Here is a 20,587-nt window from a genome sequence, read left to right on the forward strand (position 1 = left end):
CCCACTAGTGGTATACAGCAACATGTCAGTATATAGCAGGATCCCACTAGTGGTATACAGCAACATGTCAGTATATAGCAGGATCCCACTAGTGGTATACAGCAACATGTCAGTATATAGCAGGATCCCACTAGTGGTATACAGCAACATGTCAGTATATAGCAGGATCCCACTAGTGGTATACAGCAACATGTCAGTATATAGCAGGATCCCACTAGTGGTATAGAGCAACATGTCAGTATATAGCAGGATCCCACTAGTGGTATAGAGCAACATGTCAGTATATAGCAGGATCCCACTAGTGGTATAGAGCAACATGTCAGTATATAGCAGGATCCCACTAGTGGTATAGAGCAACATGTCAGTATATAGCAGGATCCCACTAGTGGTATAGAGCAACATGTCAGTATATAGCAGGATCCCACTAGTGGTATAGAGCAACATGTCAGTATATAGCAGGATCCCACTAGTGGTATACAGCAACATGTCAGTATATAGCAGGATCCCACTAGTGGTATACAGCAACATGTCAGTATATAGCAGGATCCCACTAGTGGTATACAGCAACATGTCAGTATATAGCAGGATCCCACTAGTGGTATACAGCAACATGTCAGTATATAGCAGGATCCCACTAGTGGTATACAGCAACATGTCAGTATATAGCAGGATCCCACTAGTGGTATACAGCAACATGTCAGTATATAGCAGGATCCCACTAGTGGTATACAGCAACATGTCAGTATATAGCAGGATCCCACTAGTGGTATACAGCAACATGTCAGTATATAGCAGGATCCCACTAGTGGTATACAGCAACATGTCAGTATATAGCAGGATCCCACTAGTGGTATACAGCAACATGTCAGTATATAGCAGGATCCCACTAGTGGTATACAGCAACATGTCAGTATATAGCAGGATCCCACTAGTGGTATACAGCAACATGTCAGTATATAGCAGGATCCCACTAGTGGTATACAGCAACATGTCAGTATATAGCAGGATCCCACTAGTGGTATACAGCAACATGTCAGTATATAGCAGGATCCCACTAGTGGTATACAGCAACATGTCAGTATATAGCAGGATCCCACTAGTGGTATACAGCAACATGTCAGTATATAGCAGGATCCCACTAGTGGTATACAGCAACATGTCAGTATATAGCAGGATCCCACTAGTGGTATACAGCAACATGTCAGTATATAGCAGGATCCCACTAGTGGTATACAGCAACATGTCAGTATATAGCAGGATCCCACTAGTGGTATACAGCAACATGTCAGTATATAGCAGGATCCCACTAGTGGTATACAGCATGTCAGTATATAGCAGGATCCCACTAGTGGTATACAGCATGTCAGTATATAGCAGGATCCCACTAGTGGTATACAGCATGTCAGTATATAGCAGGATCCCACTAGTGGTATACAGCATGTCAGTATATAGCAGGATCCCACTAGTGGTATACAGCATGTCAGTATATAGCAGGATCCCACTAGTGGTATACAGCATGTCAGTATATAGCAGGATCCCACTAGTGGTATACAGCATGTCAGTATATAGCAGGATCCTACTAGTGGTATACAGCATGTCAGTATATAGCAGGTTCCCACTAGTGGTATACAGCATGTCAGTATATAGCAGGATCCCACTAGTGGTATACAGTATGTCAGTATATAGCAGGATCCCACTAGTGGTATACAGCATGTCAGTATATAGCAGGATCCTACTAGTGGTATACAGCATGTCAGTATATAGCAGGATCCTACTAGTGGTATACAGCATGTCAGTATATAGCAGGATCCCACTAGTGGTATACAGTATGTCAGTATATAGCAGGATCCCACTAGTGGTATACAGCATGTCAGTATATAGCAGGATCCTACTAGTGGTATACAGCATGTCAGTATATAGCAGGATCCTACTAGTGGTATACAGCATGTCAGTATATAGCAGGATCCCACTAGTGGTATACAGCATGTCAGTATATAGCAGGATCCTACTAGTGGTATACAGCATGTCAGTATATAGCAGGATCCTACTAGTGGTATACAGCATGTCAGTATATAGCAGGATCCCACTAGTGGTATACAGCATGTCACACACTATGAGCAGTGGCCGAGTCCTGCCCCCACATTCCTATACATTACAGCCCCCTCTCCTCAGGGGCGCTAGAACAAAGGATGCCCTGCAAAGTGGCGCAACATTTCTCCACGTCAGGAAACTTGTGGAGGACATGAGTGATGTCCGGGGAGCCTCACAACCCGCTCCCAGCTGAGGAAGAAGTCATCTCCAGACCCAAGTCACGGAAGAAGTTGTGCATGAATCCCGCCAGCTAATAACATCATCTTATGTGAAACGTTCACATCTGCTGAAGAGCAGAATCGCAGCGGTACCGCAGTACTTACTAATATAGAAGGGTGTGCGCGAAGCAACGGGCGCCTCGGCTGCTTCCTATCACGATTACATTCTTGTAGACGGGTGTAAAGAAGCAAATGAACGCAAAAATCAGGACGGCTGCTCGAGACGACGAGGGAGAGCGCCCCCTGCCGGCAGCTATGTGACCCGCAGCCGTGTAATTGCATCTGCAGACTGAGCTACAAGAGGGCTGTGCGCAACATCGTCTACAGAGCGCCAAGTCCTAGCGATCAGCGATCTGCACACACACCTATGCACTACAAGCTTTTCATAGGCTTTCAGTGCACAGCCGATATATATTTAATGTTAGAATGTCAATATATATCTTTCAGTTCCATCCCTTCAATGTATAAGACTCCATTCCAAAGTCATTATTGGGATCCACCATGATTCTGTAACAAAAGATTTATACGTTTTTCAACTCAAACACGTTGCAGGTCTGAAACAAAACAACGCGGACGCTCTCTGGGTACTGTTCATTTTCTACTGTCCACTACTAGGTGATGCTTTTTTCCGTCGGAAATGTGTCGGATCAGTGCAGAGTAGAACTAAACAGTCCTCTGCTGCGCCAGATTAATCACTGGGGCACATTTACTAACAACAGTGCACTTAATGTAGTCTGCCTGTGTAGTGTGTGACAGATTCAGGATTACTGGTGCACATTCTTCATGAATCTGGCGCCCCCTGCACTGCTGCACATTTTTTTGGTGCACCTTTCAGGCCCCTTCCACACTTGCGTTGCAGATCACGTCAGAGTTTGATCAGGGTGCGATTAGGGTTTGGTCAGTGAAAAACTGACATTTTGCATCAGAGTTCAATCAGTTTTTCAGTCAGAGTTTGTTCAGTGTCTCGGTTTTTCACGCACGTTTTCAATGCAATTTCAATGCGTGTCAATAATGCGCGTGAAAAGGACTCTTTCTTTTCTATGGCAATTGATGCATGAAAAACGCATTGCACTTGCAAGTGTCTCAGAGTGCAATGCGTTTTTGATGCATCTCCATAGACTTGTATGGTGCATTTTTCAGGCGCGTGACTTGCAAAAGTAGAGCATGCTGAGATTTAAATGCGCATGAAAATAAAGGCACTTGTGTGTGTGAAAAAAAAAATGCAAGTATAAAAATTAATTAATTAAAATGGGTCAGAGTGCAATGCAAGTTCTGCATGTCAAAAGCACACGCAGAACATGTGCGTGATAAACGCAAGTGTAGAAGGGGCCTCACATGGAGCGTGCAACACAATTCTGTCGGATATTGCACGATAGATCTGACACATGATCCGAATGAGCACTGGAACTCCCCACAATTTGTGTCGCATGTTGCCTAGTGCAGCCGCACCACTTATTAAATACCTGCTCAAGCAGCTGCACTAAAAAGAATGTGTCGAGCCCGATAGAAAACTGGCGCACGGCCTTTAGTAAATGTACCTCACTGTGTCTGATGCTGGATGATGAATCTGCTGCAGTATAAGACTAGTGGTGCACAAATTTCAAATTTATTTTTCTGCGCACGATTTAACATGCAAAGTGTGAATATTATATATATATATATATATATATATATATATATATATATAAAAAAATAAAGGAATATATAATGAAGGGGCCTATTATGTAAATTCATGAGTGGGTGCAGTATATAAAACTCATAGGGGTCAATGTATATAATCAATGAGGGGGTCCAGTATATACAATTTGTGGGGGAGGGCAGTGTATATAATGAGGGGGCTCAGTATCAAAACTTTAAGATATCCCTGTGATTTTGAGATTGTTTTCTCGTTGGACATTGTAGTTTATGTTAGTAGTGTCATTTTGGTGATCAGTTTTTTTTGGGAGGGGGGGATAAAAATTCAATAATTTATGAAAAATTTGAAAAAAATTTCAATTTTCAAAGTTTTAAAATGTTCTACTTTTTAGACAAAAAGTCAAACCACATTTTTTTTAATAGAAACTTTTGCGATTGGTCTTATTTCCATTTTTTATAGATGTGAGAAGGTTTCAAGTTTTTCTATCAACTTTTTCAAGTAATATTTTATGAACCTAACATCTCAAACTATTCAAATCAGCATTTGAGAAGTCTGTTAACCCTTTAATTCTTTATCTGGAAGCAAACAAATATGGATTGGAATTTCAATTTTTGAATAAGATTATTCTCATTTAGCTCTAAAATGGACACATTCAGAAGGAATTTGAGGTAAATATATATCCCAAAATGTTTGCCCTGCTTCTTCTAAGTATGGCAATACCAGACACGTCAACTGCTGTTTCATCGCACCGCGATGTCCAGAACAGAGTTGGTGCTACTGGGTTTTTGGTTGGCCAATTTGGGTGCAAATGTTTTGTGGTGCCACAGTGTACTTGAAGGGCCCCTGAAGTAACAGTACAATCTAAAACCTCCAAAGTTGTCACCATCTAGGAAACTAGACCCCTCAAAGAATTTATCTGGGATTGTGGTGAGCATTTTAACCCCCAACATGCTGGTGGTGTGCCCATGTATTGTGTTTAATACAAGGACCTCTCTCTTGTCCCTGTACTCAACACACAATACAGAGTCGCTGTATAGTACCCTGCTGTCAAGCCTTTTAAGTTTTTGCCCAAGCAGCGACTTAGGGAGACCTCTCTGATTCTGCGTACAGTGCCGTATGCCGCAGTATTTCTGGAAGCGAGGCACTTAAACAGGGTAGTGCTGGTGTAGAAATTGTCCAGGTTGAGGTGGTAACCAAGGTGCAGCAGTGGGTGCACCAAATACCAAACTATCTTCCCTGTAACACCCAGGAAGGGGGAGGGGGCATTCTTGGGGAACTATAGTGGAGTCCTTCCCTTCATATACCCTGAACCTGAACCCTGATGTACTTTCGCACAGCTTATACATCTTCACGCCATACCTTGCCCTCTTTTTGGGCAGATACTGGCGGAATTGAAGTCTCCCTTTAAATTGTACCAGGGACTCGTCTATGCTCACATGTTTGGCGGGGGTATATGCCTGGGCAAACTTGGCACTAAAATGATCTAATATGGGCCTGACCTTAAATAAATGATCATGGGTCATATCTGGGTGGGCTCTGTGAGTTGGTGGTGTAGTGCAAAAACTTATAGATGGCTTCAAAGCGCATCCTGCTTACCGCCATGCGGAACTTTGAGGTGTGGTACAGAATGCTTGTGCTCCAATAGTCCCTGATTGCACCAGAAAAATTAGATGATGTGCACCCAACTACACAGATAAACCGTCTAGCCAGCACACATAAATAAAAGATACGGCGCTCTGGAAAAAAATAGGCATCAGGCACCAAAGAAAAACCTATATGCACAGTGCAAAAAGGCGCTACAAATGCACCTAGATTGCCCTAAGACAACCTAACTACCACTAAAGATACTATGCAGCGCTTTTCACACGGCGCACTGAAAAGTGCGTTTGGGTTCAGAAGGGACAGACAGAAGATGGGAAAACCGGAAGACAAGTGTGATCACGCAAGGTGATCCAATTAGTCAGGTGACATCGGCAGGAGCTTCTCCTGCCTCCGTCACCCGCGTCTCATTGCGATGTCACGTGACGTGGTGACATGGAAGAGCCCGGGTGCACTCGCACCATACTAGCACAGCGCTGAGAACTTATCATGGGAGCCATCACCCTACTAGTAAGGCGTGGAGCGGCAAGGGGTTAAGAGATTGAAAATAAAGTAAAGCTACCCAAACACATACTAACTTGAAATCAAAAGGAGGTACTGTTCCTGCTGCTGCACACGTTTAGCCAGATTATGAACCAAACTACAGCTTCCATGGCCTCCATATTTAAGTACATATGGCTGGTTATTCTATCAAGAGCCAGCAAACAGCGCAATTACAACCAGACCTGGCGTAAGCAGTCAGACTGTGTGTGTGGTGCTATGTCCCTGCTTGCTATAGCCCTGCTTACAGTCTGCAACGCCTCAGCAACCCACTCAAGTGGCTCAGGCAGTGCAGCTTATCCAGGATGGCAAATCAATGCAAGCTGTAGGGAGAAGGTTTTCTGTGTTTGTCAGCGTAGTGTCCAGAGACAGGAAGCATTACCAAGAGACAGGCACTCAAGGAGACATGAAGGGGACCATTGAAGGGCAACAACCCAGCAGCAGGACCATTTCCTCTGCCTTTGTGATAGGAGGAACAGGAGGAGCACTGCCTGAGCCCTGCAAAATTATCTCCAACAGTATACAAATGTACATGTGTCTGCACAAACTATTAGAAATTAACTCCATGAGGATGGAATTAGGGTCTGATGTCTGCAGATGGGGGTTGTGCTAACAGCCCAACATAATCCACGATGCTTGGCATGCAAAAAACACCAGGAATGGCAAATGCGCTACTGGCACCCTGTGTTCTTCACAGATGAAAGCACGTTCACACTGAGCCCATGTGAGAGACATGAGGGATTCTGAAGACCACGTGGAGAGCGATCTCCTGCCTGCAACATCTGCAATACTGATCTCCATTTTGTCTTGTTTTACAGATATTAAATCTAAGTTAGAACAGCCTGTAGTGTGTTTTTCCACTTTAATTTTGTGTGTGACTCCAAATCCAGGCCTCCACTGGTTAATAAATTTGATTTCTATTGATTTTTTTGGTGATTTTTTTTGTCAGTACATTCACGTTACAGCAAGTGAAGCCGTGATGAGGCCCTAAACCCACAGATGGGAGTCCAATTCAAATCATGGTGTCCGGTCTTGAAGACAAAATTATTCTATAAGAGCTCGGGTATAAGCCGACCCGAGTATAAGCCGAGACCCCTAATTTTACCATCAAAAACTGGGAAAACCTATTGACTCGAGTATAAGCCGAGGGTGGGAAATGCATTGGTCACAGACCCCCCAGTATGTAGCCAGCCTGCCCCCAGTAGTATACAGCCTGCCCCCCGTAGTATACAGCCAGTCCCCACTAGTATACAGCCAGTCCCCACTAGTATACAGCACTGCCCCCAGTAGTATACAGCACTGCCCCCAGTAGCATACAGCACTGCCCCCAGTAGCATACAGCACTGCCCCCAGTAGTATACAGCACTGCCCCCAGTAGCATACAGAACAGCCCACAGTAGCATACAGCCCAGCATTAAAAAAAATAATAATAAACTTATATACTCACCCTCCGGTGGCCCCGATGTGCAGCGCTGCTCCCCCCATGTCCGTGCGGGTCCTCTTTTGGCTTCCGCGCCCATCTTCTGTCTTCTCTAACTTCGTGCTGGGCGTCGCCATTGTTCTCCCCCGGACGGCGCCTAGTATGACGTGCCGCTGCTGATGTCATACTAGGCGCCGCCTGGGAGGAAAACATGGAAGCGCCCAGCACGAAGTTAGAGAAGCCAGAAGACGGGCGCGGAAGAGAGAAGAGGACCCGCGCGGACATCGGGGGAGCAGAGCTGCACGTCGGGGCCACCGGAGGGTGAGTATATAAGTTTATTATTTTTTAAATATTTTTTAAGTATATGTATTGACTCGTGTATAAGCCGAGGGGACGTTTTTCAGCACATTTTTTTGTGCTGAAAAACTCGACTTATACACGAGTATATACGGTACATAAAATCCGGTTACTATCGACCCTTTGCTTGTATATGACTATGTATCTTGTACATGACTTTGCGTTTACACTGCGTTTTGTAAATGCAAATGTTAATATAATAACAGCTGTCCTCAGCTGTTGTAATGCGTTTCAACGCAACAAAACTGCACCGTGTGACCGCGTCCTAACAATGAACCAGTGGTTCATCGTAAGTAATCCTATGTGAAAAGATTAGACCATCTACGGTTAAAGGACACCTGTCATCAGGTCTCTGCCACTAGTCCTGTCACCTCTACCTGTTGGAGCAGCTCACAAGGATCCCATCACAGCCTTTATCTAGTTATTTCATACATTATTCATTGTAAAAATCATCTTTTCTTTATTATGTAAATGAGGCTGGTCACATGGTCAGAGGCAGTGATGTCACCCCTGTTACCTCTCCCCTCTCCTCCCCCTGCTCATGTCTGTGTGTAATGTATAGTAAAGCATGGCTAGTGTGTGTGCTGCATCTGCTGACATGCTGCATCCTCCTAATATACAGGTGAGAGACACAGACATCAGCTACACATGAATCTGACATGTTCTGCTGTAACATGGCTGCCTGGAGCTGCTGTATCTCTCCTATACACACACACATGCACACACAGGCTGCAGGGGGCGTGGCCACCAGCACCAGGAAGCACATCATTATACAGCCTCACATCATTATACAGGCTGTCAGTCATGCACTGAGGGTGTGGCTGTTCCTCCCACTCATGAATAGAGTGGACAGCTTGAATATGCTAATGCTTCATTGGACATTTCACAGGTCATTTGCATACAGCTTTAGGACCTCATTGCTTAGGTTTACAGGCATGTAGAGGGACAATGAAGGGATAGAGGCAATGCTCTCTAATGGCAGTTTATGAAAATATATTTAGTTTAGGGGGGTTATTTTGCATGACGGGTTCTCTTTAAAGTACCCTGGAGGGTCTAAGAAAAAATTAATTTTTTTAATATAAAATATTAAAATTACCCACCTTTCCCTAAAACTGATATAAAACAGAATAAACAGTAAACATCACAAACACACTAGGTATCGCCGAGTCCCAAAATAGCGATCTATCAAAATCTAAAAACAGTTATCGCCGGTTCTCAACCACATAAAGGAAAAAAGCACCCAAATGAGCAAAACGCGACTTTTACACCATTTTACATCACATAAATGTGATAAAAAGTGATCAAAATGTTGCATAGTCCGCAAAATGGTAGCAATGAAAACATCAGCTACCATTTCGCAAAAAAATGACACCTCACACAGCTCCATAACAAAAGTATAAAAAAGTTATTAGTGTTAGAAGATGGTAAAAATCATGCATCACGCTTAGAGGGAACCTGTCAGGGTGATTTTGGACACTAAACAACTCACAGGTCCTTATAGACCGTTGGTTTAGTTTCCCAAATTGTAATTTACTTGGTCACATAAAGAAATTTAAAAAACGTGTATCTATGTTCACCTGGAGCATTGCAGCAAGTGAAGCTGGCTTAGCACACCCTCACTTATTTAAGCAGGGTTTTTGGAGCATGCGATCGGATTTTGACAAAAATCGGGGGGCGTTGCCGACAGAAAACCCAACTGATTCGGACTAAGCGCGGGATTTACAATTCAAATTGTGTCGCAAGACAATGCACTCATATACACCGGGAAGAAGAAGGTGAACTCCGGTGGACCTCAGCAGGGAAGCGACACATGCAGGAAAATGAACACACGATATTGAAGAATCGTGTCGGACTTCATCCTGGTCGGAGAACGCACCTCGGGGATCGCGACAGGACCGGGTAAGTAAATGTGCCCCATTCTCTCACGTTACAGCAAGTGAAGCCGTGATGAGGCCCTAAACCCACAGATGGGAGTCCAATGTGCCTTATCAGACTGCCAAGTATAAAGTTTTTTTTTTTTTTTTTTAATTTAGCAGAGCTCAATTTAATTAACAACAATTAACAAATCGATTTGGGACCCTAAACCACAGGTCCATATGGACCTTTAGTTGGTTTAGGTCCTAAAATCGACCTGGCACTGGCTGGTCCTCTTACAAATGTTTAACGACCGAAAAGGTCATTGTGGCTTCCTTAATTATCGATGCCCTTTGGGGAGAAAACCTATAACAGTAACCGGAAGGGATAACTGCTGCACAGTATTCTATACTACACAGATGATAAACAGATACAGTGCACGGGAGCCGTAACTACCACTAACCAACAACGCGACACTGCTGCGAAACCGCACCAGCCCCCACCAATATATAGCCGCCACAGTCATGTGACCACACGCGTCACATCCGTAGTCCATGCGTCCTACAACTCCCAGAATCCCTTTCTTCGTGTGATGTCACCGATAATATGGCGCCGTCCAAAGCTGTCCCCACGTTAGAGGCTGCTGATGGATACATAGGTAAATGGTTGCAGTTTGGTTAAGGTTTTGAGAGACTCAGGATAATCCGTTTGTTGCGGCCCAAAAAAACCCTCCTTTATTTAAATATATATTTCCAGGCAAACACAGGGTATCGGTTTAATAACTGATCCGTCTGCCAGACGCTGCAGCACACAGGCAATGGCCGCTCGGGCAATCACCTGCCTGCAGGACAGGGCTGATTATGTCGCTCTTTATCTCTGCAGCCGTCCCGGTCCGCTTCTCGGAGGAGGAGGCGCCGCACCACTGCTTCTATGCTACTCAGGAGCACTTAGATGACACACGGCCACGGAATCGCACACTGTTCGTCATTAACATTCCCGGATACATCACTGAGGTGAGAGGCTTTGGGAATAGAAGAGTCTGATCATAACTGAAGTAAAAGTGTCTTTATCACAGATTATGCATTTTGAATCGGTTCCTCTTTGCTGCTGTGGATTGGCTGCTTGTAAATCCAGACCAAAATGTTTTGTGCCACCTCCAAAATATTTTTATGAAGATAAAATTTTATCTATAATTTGAGGATAGGTCATCAAACCTTTGTCCCATGGGCTGGGCTGCGCTTCACCCGTTGTGTCCTCTTCACATTTCCTCTGTGCATTTTGTATTAATGCTTTAATGAGGACCTGTCACCCTAGCACTACCCCAGATGTAGTAGCGGTCCAGCGTATTCATAAGTGGTAGAAGATGGTGACTGCCGCATGAAGCCTGGCAGTCACCGCCGGCCTATGGTGTGGGAGGGCTGATCCGCGGAAGAGGTATCGCCTTGGATCACCCCCTCTTGAATACGCTGGACAGCTGTAAGCTCGGTCCAGCGTTCTGAGGCTATGGCGCTGCAGTGTCTGCTAGCTTTATTGGAGGTTTGTGATAAAGCTGGCAGTGTAACATTGCTAAAAATGGCGTTTTTTCGGGTAACAAGTCCTCTTTAAATACACCACTGTGGTTAATAGCTGAATCATGGACCAACCACAGTGCCAGGGATCTGACTAGATGTGTTATATATTACTATGATGTATGGCAGTATGTTTGGTCCGTGTAAAAGGACAAGTCCATGATTCACACACTAACTGCAACTTTGTCTTATCCCTGAGGTGAATTCACATGTGGCATTTTTGCTGCGTTTTTAAACATAACAAAAAATGCAACGGGGAGGGATATAGCCGAACAGCACTGGTGAGCAATTAAAAGAAAAATACACCAAAAACACCAGGTGGCTTGGCCGAATCACATGCGTTTCAGAATGAGCACCAACATGTTTTTTGTGTAAGCAATGCGAAACAGTGTTAAGTGTCCATCATTTCAAACACCTTATTTTTGTGGTTACAAAATTGTTCTCATCACAATCCTGCTCCCTCCAGGATGCTTTATCAGAGGCCTTCAGTTCTTATGGTAGCGTGGAGTCTGTAGAAATACTGGACAAGCCAGGATGTCGTGTGGGAAAACCTGCAAAGAGGAGCACCCATTTTAACCAGAAAATGTCCAAGGTGAGACTAAGAACATTGATAAATAGCAGCACAGATAGATAGCTGCTGAGGTGACTAGCCCAGCACTGTGGCCAGCTTTTTATTCTGTGGTTTTTCTACAAACACCTACTGCTTAGTTGCAGGGCAGTTAGTGGTTCATTTAAAGGAATTCTACCATCAAAATCAAGCAGTGATAAACCTGGGAAACTTGGGGTGCATGCAAATAAACATATGGTGGGGGGCGTATATACAGCCACATATACGTCCTCCATAGTTGTCTATGGCGCCCGGGCTCGGTACGGTGAGCACAACGTGTGCTCACTGTACTGTACCATGCCATGCCATGGCCGCACAAAAGAAAGAGCCTGTACTATAATTTAGCTGTAAGCACCACCTTGCACCATTATTCTCTATGGAGAGGGGAAGGTCAAGCAGCGTTCTCCTCTTCCTCTCCACAGCACCTGACGTGTGCCTAACCGGCCGTAGCTCTGTGGGCACGCTTTTGGATGCACTCTTACTCATAGATCTAGGCTCTGGGACTGTGGCAATCTTCTTATGTTTATTATACATCAAGAAGAAGGGCCGGGCTTCAGCACTCCAAAAAAGATTCTTATGTTAGTTTAAAAAGTAACTTTTATTACATGCAATTCCATACGGGTTTCCAACATACATATTCAGTTTTTAGTCAGACCTGACTCATGACTAAGAAGTGAATATGTATGTTCAAAACGCGTAGGTCGCTACAGAAGGATGCATCAGACGAGGTCTCCCCTTTTTTAAGCCAATGGAATGAAAATTACTTTTCAAACTGACATAGGAATCTTTTTTTGGAGTGCTGTAGCCCAACCCTTCTTCCTGAATTACTTCAGCTGATCGGCACAGCTTTACCTCTTCCGTGCACCCTCCACCACGCTACCTATTGGGAATGAAGATATAGGTGCGTGAGCTGACTACCTCATTTTTTTTTTTCTTGTGTTTATTACACATGCCTTCCTTTTCTCTAAAATAAACTTTTCAATTATGCTAATAAGACCGAGGAGTTCTGGTGGGTTTCCAGAGCCTCTCTGTGATGTATTTTCACAGGCTGAGCAGAACATGTCTCGCCTTCCCCCTGCTCTCACCCCCTCCCTTTGCCTGTATAATCTAGCAGCAGCAAAAAATGCAGGGGAAGGGGACACCAGATCATTGCAACAAAGGTGCTCTGGAAACACAGAGCCCCTCATTCTTATTAGCAAAATTTTTATGACAGAGGTCATAGATAACAAATAACTTTTTTTATGAGGTAAATTTGTATAAACTTTTTCTAAAATGTTATATGTACAATGTCAGTAAATCACCATTTGATGAGTTCAGAGGCAGAGGGTGCATGTACTTTTCCAACGTTTGGAGGGACAAAAGAACTGGACTGCACATCATGCAATGTTCAATTGCCGCTAGCAGTCCGCCCCTTGTCGACCCAGGTTCTTTTAAATTGGCATGAGACTGCATATAGTGACCACCTACTTCCCCTCAGCTAGTGTCTGAGACCACATGGAACAATGAGTTGTAAAGGCGTGTTCACACATGGGGTATTGTATGGCATCTTCTGATTCTGTGGTGTGATGCTGCTGGGGACTATCACTGCTAGTATGGGTGCTAGGGGACAACTTGGTCTTGGTTCCTGATGGTGCTGCGTTACAGTTGTGGTGGATGCCATGTGATGCCCCCATTATCCACTAGAATGAGGTCACCATGAAGTGGTTAGTGGGCTTATGTCATTTGATCAAAATGTACTGAAGAATTTCGAGTTTGTTTTATTAATGTAGTCTAAACGGTAATAGTTCATTGTATAGTGTGCGTGTGTGTGGTCCAGTTCTTGTCATATCGACAATTCTGGTGTCCAATTAAAGAGGAGAATCCCCCTTTTTAATGTCATATCAGGATTGTGTTTCTTGTTCAAACGAAACCATAGATATCCACTGTTAGTTTTCAATTCCAGACTAACTTTATTTAAAAATCCTATTTTTACTGCAATTTTTACATTGGATATCATAATCTCTGGTACTGTTTCACCTAGAAACACATGATATTTTATTAAAGGGAAAATTCTACTCCTTAATAGGACACTAAAATTGTGTTTCTATGTGTGACGATTCAGCAGATATGACCATTTAAAATGGTGTAAACTTGAAGTGTGTGTAGTACGTGTATGGCCGTATGGCAGTCATGAAGGCATTAATGAGGTTCTTGTTGCTAGCAAGAGGCTATTTATAGAAATTTTAAAAGCAGATAAGAAGGGAAGGAGAACAAGTTTGACTATTTTAAAGAAGTTTTCTTAGAATTTCAGGAAAATTCCTTTTACTATTTTGGTATTATGGTAATTATTTTGTTATATGTAACATTTATTAATTTGTGTTCTGAGGGATGAATAATCTATTTTATTGACTACATTAAAAATATTTAATCTAATTTTGTACATTTTCTAAATTGAATAATTATTGTGTTTTACAGGGTTTTAAGGTGGCGTACATAGTATTCAAAAAAGAATTTGGAATTGAAAAATTCAGTAGCGCATTGGTCATATCAAAAGAAGATAATTTCATAAAAGCTGGAATAGAGAGTGAGTTTTGATCATTTCATTATTTATTTATTTTTTTTTTTGGATCAGATTTGATATGGTTTTCGGTGTTTTGGATGCAAGAAAATCTGATTTATCACATAAGCCCTTTAATAATGAGTTTGCAGAGCTTTAATGGCCCAGTTTATTTGTTTTGTTTTCTGTGTTTAGTTCACTACCAAAAACCTTTTGTATAATTTATACTTTTTATTCTATAAACTTAAAATCAGTATTCAGACCGATGACCATGAATAGCCACAACCTAGCCTTTAGTGCAAGCAGGCGCAGGGAAATAAAGTAGACGTGGCATATTTAGGCACATAACAAGGTTTGCCATGTATTCAAACATTTTTCCGGGGCCTGTACATTTCAAATATCTGTATCTGATAAATATATAAGAAACTACAATAAATAAGAGTCAAATTGATGTATCTAACCAAGAGGCAATGAAAGCAACATACTGGCAATTCAGATCATAACCTTTAGTACTTCTTAGTTAGAAGGACCAGGAAGTGTAGTAGGGGGGTCTAATGGGCAAGGGGGGGACAGGTAAGAGGGTAAACGTGGGTAGGTTTTTGAAAGGGATTGTTGTTTTAGTTCGACCACCTAGAAGACCAATGACTAGAGATCAATTTGGGCAAATTACATGAAGGAGGTATATGCCAGAGAGTTTTTGAAATCTAGCCATGGTCCCCATGTTCAGTTGAGGAGTTGGAGTCTTCAGTGATCTCTTCCATCCTATGTAGTAGTGTGAGTTCTGCAAGCAGTTCGGAGCTCATTGGCACCCTGGTGGATTCCCATAGTCCGAAATGGACGTTGTTCAGGACACTCCCAACAGATAGGTGACATTGTTCCTTGTGATTGCCAACAACGCCAGCATTCGTTGGGTCAGAAGGGATAAACTAGTACCAGTGGGAGAGAACTTTAACGTTGGTTTCCTGTGCTTTAACGGATATGGAGAGTCTATGGAAAAGTTCAAATTATTTAGACCACTCCTTTTTGGAGAAAGACCAAAAAACTTTTGTTTGTTATTTATTTATTTTTTGTGACGCATAAGGCTAGTTAATGATCAACAACCATCAATTAGGTGGCGACCACATTTAATATGCTGCTTCTATTTGGTGCTTGTTCATTGTTACATAGTGATTAAAGGAGAAGACTGAAGCTGTGATGCACTAATGCTACTTTTATAACTTGGATGTTACCTGAAATTGAAACTTGTTTTCTTATTTTTCCTTTAGAGTGGATAAGCGATTATGAGGCATCTTTTATAGATGTTGCTGCTCTTCAAGCTGAAATCGATAAGTATATGGATAAATATGATGGCAAAGAGAAAAAGGTAGTCATTTTTGGTTGTTTTTGCAATTTCTTAAGAAATGAGCTTAGAATTCCAACTATGCAACTAGCCATATCTCTGGAGATGCTGAGTTTTATGTCCCTCCTAGTTATATACTGCTCTACCCTGTGAAAAGAAATCCTACTAGCATTGCTTACAGAGGCTACAATAATATTGTAAAACATGACAGTTGCAGTGGGGATCCCATCTTCTCGTTCTACTATTGAAGAAAATCTACCATTAAAATCAAGCATCAAGCCATGGACACATAGATCTAGGCACCTCGACTGTGGTAACCTTCTTATATTTGTTGGCCTACTTCCTTCTAAAAGCAACCATTTAATTTATGCTAATGAGTCTGAGGGGCTACCACAATCATGTTGCCTGGATCTGAGTAATTTTTCCCTGTTTTATCATGCAAGCCGTTTAAAGATTATCTTAAATATTAATCCACATGCCAATGCTAGCCGCAATCCTGGCTACTGGTTAAAACGCTGAAATTCTGTAAACAATTCATCATGACCAAACAGGATTCATACGAGGGAAATGATGGCATTAGGCAACATTAGAAGGGTTGAAACCCTAGGACTTAGCCATAACATCCTTTGGTATAACCAAAGCTTTTAGTGTGCTTTTTTTTTTTTTTTTTTTTTTCCATGATGTTTTTATTAAATTTAAACAGCAAAGAGATGTAAACAGTTGACAAATAAGAACCATAAACCGGAAGGTGTCTGGCAAGACATACAAAACCTAAAACAAAGCCCAAACGAACAGACCCCTCACAGCCACTTAAACTACCCCCCCTCCTAACCATTCCAATCTGGGGTTTAAGATGGGGCTAACTAAACAAGTACACCATATACCATATCTATATAGCATAGCTGGTGTTTTGTAAACTCTACAAATTATGAACAATTGTGACATTTGTTTCCCTTCACTGGGAGATAACAAGGAACTAGTTCTAACATACCTCTAAATTCATCTTAGTCCATTGGGCCGACATCCTCCTACCATTAGGGCTACATTCACACTAACGTAGAGTCACTGTTGTGCTCACCATACAGACTCTGGACACCATAGCCGTCTATGGGGGACATGTATATGGCTGAACATCTGCCTGACTGCCATGTGAATGTAACCTTCGTATAAGTGCCGGAAACTAGTCTAAGTATTTAGCCAGCAACCATGAGTACAGAAATTATATCATAAATCAGCACACAAGTGTTGCATCTTATCAGTCTATGAGCTATACATATGCTCTTGGATGGGTCTTACAATCATCCAACATATAATTTTCAGGGATCAAATATATATATGATTTCTCTGAAACCATAAAACGGCCAGAAACTTTCAACGAAAATAAGATGCCATTCAGACACGAAGCCGCTGCAGTCCTTCCTACTCAAAATTTTTCAATAGCTCAATCCACTATGCGCATTTTTTATCCTTTTATGTGAGTAGATTGAGACATAAAAAATGTTATGATTATCTGACACAGTCTACACTATGTCCGTGTGTATTTTCTCTACATAGTCATTTGAGGTCCTAATGGTTTTTTGAGCAAAACCAATTGGTTCAGGGATATGTTTCTGCATCCATGTAGCTTCAGCATTCTCAAGGTATGTTTGGTTCACAATGCATAAAAACAAATTCTAGATTTCCTTAAATAAAAAAATATGTAATATAAATAGCCCTCATATGCCCTTAAAGGCTTCCCATGACGGTGCAAAGACAAGGAATCTTTCTTTATAGTATAAAATTCTTCTTTTGGTATAGCTAGTCCACCCCCACTATCCACCAACTGGATTCACAACTGATTCAACTTCCAGAGTAGGGTTGCCCTGATATCGGAATTTAGAGTGCGATACGATACCCAGCAAAGTATAATGATACCGATGCATTTCTTTAAAAGAAAAATAGTTTCATCTGAATTCAATGTCTAGTGTGTGGTCACATAGGGTGTTTATGTTGCGTTTAGAAATGCTCTTTTCCACAGGGAGCTCAGAGACCAGGTGCAAAGCACCTCTATGGCTTTAGATGTGTGCCAAACTTGGCAACATTTTCTTTAATCAAAATAACTTAATCTCCACAATTTTGTTGTTTCTGTTTCAAAAGAAAGAGGTAAAGGCCAAGGAAAAAGAAGGGGTGCCAGATAAGGAAGGCTGGATAACAGTGACCAGAAAGGGGCGACGCCCAGGCACCGTACGCACAGAAGCTATGAATAGCCGACTGGTAGAAAAAGAGAGGAAAAAGAGAGCCCAGAAAGAACTTATAAACTTCTACACTTGGCAGCAGCGCACGAAAACGAAAGAACGTAAGTGCCTTATGCTACAAATGTTATGTGCAGCCTTTTCAACTAGACCCCATCAAAACTTGCAGAGAATAAGCCCTTTTATATTTTGAATATTGTTGCCTGTGTGCAGTCGTTTTTTTTTCCTCACGCTCCCAAAAAATTTTTTTTTATTATTTTGGCTGCAGTTGGTCAATAAAATGCATGGGGGAAAAAAAACTGATATGTGAAAGTGACATATTTTATGAATTTTTGCTTTGCAGACTTAGATGAGCTGCGGAAGAAGTTTGAGGAAGATAAGCAGAAGATTGCACTAATGCGAGCACAGAGAAAGTTCCGACCTTACTGATCGATGGGACAACCAGCCGTGAAGAAAAACTCACGTCATCAGTAACAGATTCAGGATATACATATTACATTTCAGCAAAAATTACCAGGAATACTCATAAAAATGGACTATATAGATTGAAAAACACATTTATATGACAGCTACATCATTAAAAATACTTATTGTGTTTTGTACATAACTTTGTAAAGTAAGTGACGGTTGAAAAAAAAAAAACATATATCCACAAAGTTTAACCAAGGAAGGATGTAAGGAAAACGGCTACAATAACTTGCCCATCAATGTTATTTTGCTGTAAAAAGGGACCACTGATCTAGACCCTTCTTGAAACTCTCTTCTGTCCCTACTGTGCCAGCGCCTGAGGCATGTTATTCCACAGATTGACAGTTTTCATAGTATAAAAGCCCTGTCACCCTGGGTTATTAAACCTTGTTTTCTCCAGCAGACAGAGACAGTTCCCCTTTTGATTTATCCTGGAACATCTTTCCACTATACATTTTTTTTTTTGTATGGACCATTTATATATTTACCATATATACTCGAGTATAAGCCTTGGTACTTTAACACAAAAACTGGGAAAACCTATTGACTCATGTATAAGCCTATAGTGTGAAATACATGGGTCACAGCCTCAGCCTCACAGACCCAGTATATAACCAGCCAGCACACATCTGCCTCCTAGTATATAACCTGTCACCCCCTGCAGTATATAGGTAGCCCTTGCCCCCCCCCCCCCCAAGTATATATCCTGCCAGCCCCTGCCCTGAGTATGCCTATACTTTAATAAAACAAATTAACACTGTACTTGCCTTTCCAACGCCCCCCCCCCCCCACAGGTCCTCTTCTTGCTTCAGAAACTATGGTGCTTCTGTGCTGAAAAACTCGGCTTATACTTGAGTATATAAATTAATCATATGCCCGCTTGGTTGTCTTTTCCAGACTAAATAAATGGTTTTAATCTTTCCTCGTAACTGAGAACCTCCATATCCCTTATCATTTTTGTGGCTCTACCTTGAACCCTCTCCAGCTCCAGGGCATCCTTTTAATGGACCGGTGCCCAGAACTGGACAGCATATTCCAGGTGAGGCCAAACCAATGCCTTGTATAGTGGTAATATTACATCCTTATCACGAGAGTCCATACCACTTTTGATACATGACAAAATCTTGCTGGCTTTACAGGCAGCTGAATGACATTGCATGCTATTGTGTAATCTATTATCTACTTGTACACCCAGATCCTTCTCAAGGGTCTCTCCTAGATTTCATCCACTAAGGACATATGTGGATTATTACTATGCAATAATATTTTTTCTCCCAAAAACAAATATATTCACAATTATATTTAAGTGAGTTGCAGTAAATAGAAATAGACAGTACGTCTTTCCAAACTTTTGCACTTGGTTGTAGTGCTTACTAGTCTTTAAACGATGACATAGAGAGTTGAAAAAGCATTTGTATTGCATTTACAAACACAATGTAAATGCCTGGGGGTCTTATAGCCTATGCATTTCCATGGAAACGTGATTGTTAAACAACACCAAGTGTTGTATTTTTAACCCCTTTCTGCACCAGCACCGTTCCAGCACCTTGCCGTAGAATCAGCTTCTGAGTCCGGGCGATCGCCGCGGGATTCCGGCAGTACGCGGTAGCCGAGATCGTGACTGTCATAGTGACCGCGGCGTCTGTGGTGCATCGACGCAACGATCAGGGCACGGAGGTGCCGATCATTACCATGGCAACCCTGAGTTCCTATAAGGACCTAGGGCTGCCTATAGTAGCTGCCTGCTAGGATCGTGCACTGTGCACGATCCAACAGTGCAGCCGTTAGCCTATGTAGAATGCTGCAATACATTAGTATCGCAGTATATTACAATTAACAAGTGATCAAATGATCACTTGTTCATGTCCCACTCTGGGACAAAATAAAACAGTAAAAAAAATGGTAAAAAAAAAAAGTGCAACTAAAAAAATTATTAAAAAAAAAGACTAAAAGTCCCCTTAAGTCCCATCCCATGCAGTAATCAAATAAAACATAAAAAAATCACCAAAGAACACAACATATTGGGCATCACAACGTTTGAACAACCTGTACAACAAAATAAAATGGTCACTGAACCCGTGTGGTGAACGCCGTAAAAAAAAAAAAAACCTCACAAAAATGAT

General features: G+C 42.1%; 1 protein-coding gene across 1 annotated transcript; it reads left to right on the forward strand.

The window, feature by feature from the left end:
* The first annotated feature begins 10,229 nt into the window (after positions 1-10,229).
* RRP7A (ribosomal RNA processing 7 homolog A) lies at positions 10,230-18,652 on the forward strand. The gene is made up of 7 exons (XM_072127140.1): positions 10,230-10,373; positions 10,598-10,728; positions 11,750-11,875; positions 14,345-14,453; positions 15,692-15,789; positions 17,902-18,100; positions 18,340-18,652. The coding sequence occupies exons 1-7, from the start codon at positions 10,322-10,324 to the stop codon at positions 18,423-18,425; spliced, it is 801 nt and encodes a 266-aa protein (XP_071983241.1). The 5' UTR covers positions 10,230-10,321; the 3' UTR covers positions 18,426-18,652.
* The last annotated feature ends 1,935 nt before the right edge of the window (positions 18,653-20,587 follow it).

This window comes from Engystomops pustulosus, chromosome 10, assembly GCF_040894005.1.
Source record: "Engystomops pustulosus chromosome 10, aEngPut4.maternal, whole genome shotgun sequence".
NCBI classification, from domain to species: Eukaryota; Metazoa; Chordata; class Amphibia; order Anura; family Leptodactylidae; genus Engystomops; species Engystomops pustulosus.

What these genes read in the sequence shown, in the direction of transcription:
- RRP7A (XM_072127140.1), top strand. Translation starts at nt 10,322, where the DNA reads ATGGCGCCGTCCAAAGCTGTCCCCACGTTAGAGGCTGCTGATGGATAC. An exon ending in TTCCCGGATACATCACTGAG is followed by an intron (nt 10,729 to 11,749) that starts GTGAGAGGCTTT and finishes TGCTCCCTCCAG; the next exon opens with GATGCTTTATCAGAGGCCTT. An exon ending in ATGATGGCAAAGAGAAAAAG is followed by an intron (nt 15,790 to 17,901) that starts GTAGTCATTTTT and finishes CTGTTTCAAAAG; the next exon opens with AAAGAGGTAAAGGCCAAGGA.